The 7,157-nt window shown below is 36.0% G+C and overlaps 1 protein-coding gene across 2 annotated transcripts in view; it reads left to right on the top strand.

The window, feature by feature from the left end:
* The window catches only part of brwd1 (bromodomain and WD repeat domain containing 1), a 32,152-nt gene continuing 24,995 nt past the window's right edge, over positions 1-7,157 (top strand). For both annotated transcript variants that reach the window (XM_065281890.1, XM_065281889.1), the window contains exons 1-7: positions 1-219; positions 323-381; positions 482-511; positions 700-759; positions 4,296-4,446; positions 4,545-4,643; positions 6,939-7,099. In XM_065281890.1, the coding sequence (XP_065137962.1) occupies positions 171-219; positions 323-381; positions 482-511; positions 700-759; positions 4,296-4,446; positions 4,545-4,643; positions 6,939-7,099 (609 nt within the window). In that variant the 5' untranslated portion in view covers positions 1-170. The remainder of the gene's footprint in view (positions 220-322; positions 382-481; positions 512-699; positions 760-4,295; positions 4,447-4,544; positions 4,644-6,938; positions 7,100-7,157) is intronic.

Here is a 7,157-nt window from a genome sequence, read left to right as displayed (position 1 = left end):
GTAGCTATGAGCTCAGGCCTCATACTTTCAATGGCGACCGAAAACTGGCCGAACAGAAAGCGGGAGCAATCGTGGAGGGGTACGAAGCGTACACTCGACATTTATTAAATAATTATTTAATTCACAAACTACACATAAAGTTTGTGCTTTAATAACACTTACGTTGAGGTATGGCCGATACTGCAGCCAGAAACGGCAGTCTTTCGCCTCTGGAATCGGGTAAGAAACAAAAAGTAACACTTGATAAATAATATTAGGGGCTACTTTTATAGGTTATGTATCGTGAATCGAATATTAACAACCTCACGTGGTTCATTCGCAGAGTTGTATTACTTGATATCGCGCTTTTTGAGCACGGGGCCATGTCGGAAAGCGGCCGAGGTAAGTTGTCTTTAGTCTTCGATAGTTTTTAAAGATTTTATTTAAAAGGATGTTTATCTGGATCAGAGCACTGATCGGCGGTCAACATCATTTGTTGCAGGCTCTAGTGTGTGAGCTGGAGGAGAATCAGGTGTGTTATACTTCATCCTTTATATCTACGAATACTTCCTTTTGGATTTAGATATGATCTGGATACTGATAATGCATATCGCCTACTAATAATTGCATATTCTGGCAAAATATTAATATTATTATTATTATGTTATCTTGACTTGTTTTCTCTCTTTTTTTTGCCATTTTAACCCGGCTTTTTGATAGCTCCTTCCACGCCGATTGGATTGGAAAGGAAATGAGCACCCACGATCTTATGAAGATTTGGTAAGTGTTTTGATTTTTTTTTTAACATGTGGATGCATGTGTTTTATTTTCGCACGTGTTTATTTAGTTAAAGCTGTAATATAAACTACTGGTAGGCACAGTTGGAATGTTTTATTTTCGTTTACTTAACAAGTTCAGTATTTGACAGTTCTAGCCGGGATGTATATTGTTGTTTCTATAACGCACAAAGCTGGACGATTTTGTGTTTTGACTGCTTTCCTATTATTCAGTGCTGTATTGCAGTTAGGGTGGGGCCTCTTTGAGTTGTGGCTACGTCAGAATGTTGAACCTTCCAATCAGTTATTGGGATTTGCAGTCGGCTTTCTATTTTGCATGTGAGCTGCGCGTTGATTGGCTAATAAACAGGCTTGTTTTGCATAAACTCTTTGCACTTAACCACAAGAGACAGCCGTTGTATTTATGTGTGCTGTAAGGGTCATTATTACCACCGGTCAGCTACTTTAGGATTGCAGTGAGTAAACATTTAAATGATTAGTTAAACCAAAAAATAAAAACCGTTTCATCATTTACTCACCCTCGTGCCATCCCAGATGTATATGACTTTCTTCAACTGAATACAATTTTTATTTTCATTTACTCACTTGTAGTATTTTATGTTAATCTTGTAAAATGCTCAACATTTAAAGCTCCAAAAAAGCAAATGCATCCATCATAAAAATAACCGAAATGACTGCGGGAGATAAATGTTTTTTTATTTTTTTAAGAAATTATGTATAGTAAAAATAAATCCAAGAAAAACACACATCAGTGTTACACAAATATGGTCTTGCTTCAAATCTCATTGGTTCTGGACTTTTGATGAAATATCATATGACATTCTGTGTAGACTGTTATCCAAAAAGAAAAGCAAGTAGCCTACAATAATGTGCTCTCATATTTATTTACCTAGATATTTGTATTAATGGATCTTTTACAAAGACCCCCCCCCAGTTTTAATATGTCTGACATTAACTAAATTAATGGTGTTTTGATTTCAGACAAAAGCAGATAGAAGGTTTGCAATATGCATTTACCAGGATGTGAAAATGACTCAAAATAAAAAAGAAACTAAACTAAACGTAAAACTAAAAGAACTGCCTCATCTTTCAATCAAGACTGAGAATCACAATACTGAGGTGCAACCCTCTTTTTGTAAAGCCATGGAGCTCTCGGTTCACTTTTCCATTATTAAAAAGCAAAATTAGTATGCATTTTTAACATCGTATTCAGTAAATCACCTAGGTAGCGGAACAGAAGCCTATAGTGTTGTAACTACATAACGTTTGGTTAGCGTCACAGTTTCTGTCAGATTTAGGGTTAAAACTGTGATCATAACATTACAGTCAAGTTTTCCTTTGAAAAAATTCTGGTAAGGTTTTGTTGTTTCAATATGATAAAAGACTATGGACGAGTCTTTTTGTTTACATTAAAGTCTTTATTTTTATACAGTTTGACAACTGAGATCCCACAGTGTGGCATTGGCTTTAGCTGGGATCATGTTCGTACAGTATAACATATTGTGACAACAAGTAACAATTGCCAATGAGTATTTAAATTGCATATTGCGTAGCCAGTTTAACTCTAGTTTGTGGTTGATTATCGGACAAAATGCCGAATAGCGAGGCTCTACTGTACCTTTTTATTTTAGGAGCGCATGTGCACGTTTTGGAGCATAGACAATTTTAGTAAATTTGTCAGAGACAACATAATGTTTCACAATATAACAGGAACAAACGGGGGATGGCGTGAAAATCTGAGCTTATCAATTGTGACAGAATTCAGGAAAATGGCGTGAGACATGACAGAAGTTTGCTTTAATATATTCGGTTTATAAAAGTTTGACTGGTTTACATTAACATTAACAAATGGAGGATGCATTTCTCTCCTCACAAAAACTGTTTCAGATTCACAAATTCACAATGTTTATTTGAGTAGTCATTGAAGACATTTGTCCAACTTGGATGAAGAAGATCATACACTTCTTTTCCCATCTGTTTTTTTGCGCTGCAAGTTGAAAATCACCAACTCTAACCTGTTTAGCAAAAACAAACATTCTCCATTATGAATGTGAATGTAACAGTACAGAGACAGTACTGGCATGCAGTGGATAGGAATCACAGGATGATCATCATCATCTCTCTAAAAAAGATCAATTACTCCACCACAGATTCCCATATTCACAGATGCACCATCTGCACCAAATGAAATGCATTTTCTGTCCAGCCATAGGTGCCAAGAGTTAAAATATTCTTTGCATCATGTAGGATGCAAACCAGTTTAAATTGTTTCAAGTTATAATGTAAATGTGGTGGTGTTGTTGTTTTCATAACTTTTAAAAACATTATTATCATGATCAAGGCACAGAAGAAGTCAGGGGCTATAAATCTTAAAGGCATGGCTCATGAATAATAAGTTGTATGTTTTACTGTTCTGTACTGTGTTGATACTGTTTTACTAAGTCCAAATCAGTTATTTGATACAGCCAGATGTCTGTCTATGCCCCTCAGGTATCCCCCCCATCAGATACGTACAACTTGAATGGTTTAATAATGCTTGTGCCTGATGTCGTCAGCAACCTGAGCAATCATTTGATGATGTTGGTTGTCATTTTTGTGATGCTGCTATTGCAGAATAAACTTTTTTCTGCCAAATAGTTAACTGGCATGGAAAAGCAGCCAATCACACTGCGAAACATCCCTCTTACTATGTGTCAGCGCATTTGGAGTTGTAGTTTTTAATTTGCAATTGAATGATTCATGAGCTGCGAGCGGGTCCATTACACTGTGCGACCATGAGAAAATATTAAGGCACACCACAGGTATTTCCAGTCCTACTGTAGAGTCCGAAATAGCAATGGCACATAGAGCTGTCTATCGCCAACAATTTTGAATGACATTTTGTTTAGAGTTTGGTAACAACATCTGTTTATTGCACATTGAATAGTCAGTGTTGTAAAGGTTGTTTTTGCCATTCATTTATTAACTTTTGGGGAAGGCATAAAATATCTCTTTCGGACCTACAGTACTTAACTCATGTTGTTTCAAAGCAGTTTTACAAAGATAGTGCCTTACTGGGCTTGTCTCATTTTATTCTTCTATATCTATGAATATATGTATGAAGATGCAGTCAAACAAAATGTTTCTCTATAGAAATCAATGTATCGCTGTATCAATGGTTTGAACATAGCACTAATGGCATATTATATAGTGTTATGTTTGGTTAGGATGCCTGTCAGTCAAACTCCCAGCAAAGGTTTAGTTGTTGATTTGATTTTCTTAATATTTACGTAAACAAATAACACAGTCTCTACTTGTCTGAGACCCTAACCTACAACCACCCGTCAAATTACAGTTGATAAAGTCAGGTTCAAACTTACCTTTCTTAATGTTAATTCCTGTTTCACATGGATATTTTGGAAGTAAGATGTTGTGTGAAGGCAGTTTATGCTGTTCATGTAAAACAAAATAAAAAGTAAATTAGTAAAGAATGCTTGAAAGCCTTTTTTTTCTTCACTAAATGTTCTTTATTCTTTTAAGGTTGCTGCCAACAGACATATTGCACCAGACCACCTGCTGCAGATATGCAAGCAGATCGGCCCGATTCTGGACCGAGAGGTTCCATCTGGTGTGCCAGGAGTGCATTCTCTACTCGGAGCTGGGAAACACTCTTTACTGCGAACATCAAAAGGTGAGACCATGCTGGATTGCTATGCCCCATTTGCCTTTGTGTGATTTCAAGTATCTTTCCCTAGTTTGACTAATATCTGCCCCCTTTGCCATCTCTAGAATGTGGGAATAGTAGATGGAAAGCCTCCACATTTGCAGCTCTTCACAGAGGACGACCACCAGAGTGGCCTTTAAGATGCAGGGATGCTCCTAACATAGGTGATTACCTGCAACTGTCTGTTGTTTATGTTTTGGATTTCTATTTTGATATTTATTATGCTTTTTACTTTTTCACTTTAGTTAGTGGCTAACAGAGCATGTGAGCGGTGCGGAGCGGAGCGTTGAGCGGTGCGGTAATATTTCCATCAGAGCGCATTTCCGAAAATTCCGCTCCGCTCGCTCAATACGCTCAGCACCGCTCGCTCATCCCAGAATGCCCTTTGGTAATTTGCTAGTTCGAGAATCTGTAAAAATGGCTAGCAATAAGTTATGGAGTTCAAATATTGTTTTAATGAAGTCGTCAGCCTTATATATAAATGAAAGAAATGAAACTAAGATGACAGAATAACTGTAGCGTTGTCTGCATCTAGATGCAGTTTTAAAGATTAAAATAACTTTAATCTAACTGATCAACACAAATACAAATATATTTGTACATAATATAACTGATTGCTTACCAGCATTAAAACCACTTAAAATAAAAACATTTATAGTTCTTTGTGTATGTACAGCGGCCACTCCGTGGATGAGGAAGCTGTAGCCAAAAACGCCGGTGCATTTAGTATTAACTGACTGAACACTTGACTTACCTGGACATTTAGATATTACATTTTTTCATCAACAGTATCTGCGTGGAACATTATAAACATTGATGATAATCTGCCGACTCGACTGATTCAGCACATCCTCTATTTTACAGAGAGTCCGCTTAATTAACGGCTTTTCGTTCGGTCCGCGTGACCTAAACATTTTTGTTCTGTAATTTGTTCTCGTATAGGCTATTTCTACATATTTTCGACCATGTAACATTTGGGATAAAATGTAAGTTGTTATAGATAGCATTTAAGCTTTTTCTTGTACTGAAATGATGAAATGTTTAGTCGGACTAAAATGATCTATCCAGATTAATTTAGCCAAAATAATGATTTATTCGTTTTCATAGATACATGTTAATTTATCTACTTATATACTATTGAAAATGCCATAAATAAATATTCTGTATTGCATTCGTTTTGTACATTTACAGGTTCATAAATACTGTCTAATTTTAATTTCTTTAAGACACTGTGTTCTGTTTTTACCGATGTAATGTAAATTCGCACTTAAAAAGCTTCTTGTTAAGAAATTGTTCTTCAATTTATTTTAGTTTTTTTCAAATAATATATTTATATAATATTATAGTTTGTTAATCTTTTTCTCGTAAGGGGAACGAATTGTTATAATATTTCGTAATTACTTATTACATTTATTATAACTTAAAATTGTGAATTAGTAAAACATGTGGATGTCGTGGAAACAAATTGTTAATTTGAATTATATCTGTATCAGTTAAACTAGGTCTAATAGCCAACACACAACTGTACATAACTGCTATTTATCAGCTAATACTTTAATTAAATGCAATTATCCAAGAACGTCAGTACAGAAAACAATTAGGCTTACTAAATATTTTTTTTATGTCGGAGCGGGATCTGAGCGGGAATTGGTTTATTTGCGAGCGTGAGCGGAAAGTTAACGGAGTGCTTGCTTGGGCGGTGAGCGACTGAGTGGAGCGCTTGAACAGTAGAGCGGAATATTTAGCGGAGCGTCACACCGCTCCGCACCACTCACATGCTCTGGTGGCTAATGTTAATGGTTGAGCATAAAAAAATGTGTGCAGAGTTACCAAGATCAAAGTCCACTCCACTTTATTCAGCCTTCTCATGACAGACAAATGATGAAATAGTAGTACAGAGTTGCCTCTAGGACAACAAAAATTGTCTTTAATTATTTAATAATTTTTTTGTTATTTTTTTTAACAGTGACTCTTGAATGTTAATCAGTAAATCTGCTCTATGGGGGCAGTTTTCCGGACAGGGTTTAGGCTAATCCAGGACTGGGCCTTATTTATTTTGGGTCATTTAAGAAGTTTTTACATACATACCTAACAAAAAATGCTACAGGTGTGCATCTTGAGACAAAACAATGTCACCTATATATGTTAAAATTAGTCAGGACAGTGTGTTTTTAAATCAAAGCAGCTCAAACTAGAAACAATCAGAATCATCTCTTTTAATTTGAATCATGACCAAACTTTAGATTTTTTTGCACAAACTGTAAAGTAGATCATTATAATCTAATCATTTTCAGAACAGAATAGTTTTGCAAAATAATTTCAAGACAAAACATATTTCTATTGTTTTGTCTTCTCTGTACTTAATAAGGCAGACTACTTAAGTGTAAATGGTTCACAGAATTGTCCTAAAAGCTGAATGGCTCTTAAGTGCTGAGTGAATTTTCTCTGTCTTGTTGTAGTGGAGGTGTGCCGAGGCAGAGAGCTGACGGGAGCTCAGCGCTTCGGCTCTATAAACCCTGTAAGCAATTATCAACACATGAGGATGCACAGGAGGATTCTGGGACATCTGTCTGCCGTGTACTGTATCGCCTTTGATCGAACAGGTTCCAGGATTTTTACGGTAAGCAACAAAATCTTTTGGAAGCTGTTTGCGATGTCGTGACAAGGAGCTCTAAAAG

Source organism: Paramisgurnus dabryanus, chromosome 8 (assembly GCF_030506205.2).
Source record: "Paramisgurnus dabryanus chromosome 8, PD_genome_1.1, whole genome shotgun sequence".
Classification (NCBI taxonomy): domain Eukaryota; kingdom Metazoa; phylum Chordata; class Actinopteri; order Cypriniformes; family Cobitidae; genus Paramisgurnus; species Paramisgurnus dabryanus.
This window is presented reverse-complemented; position numbering and strand designations above follow the sequence as displayed.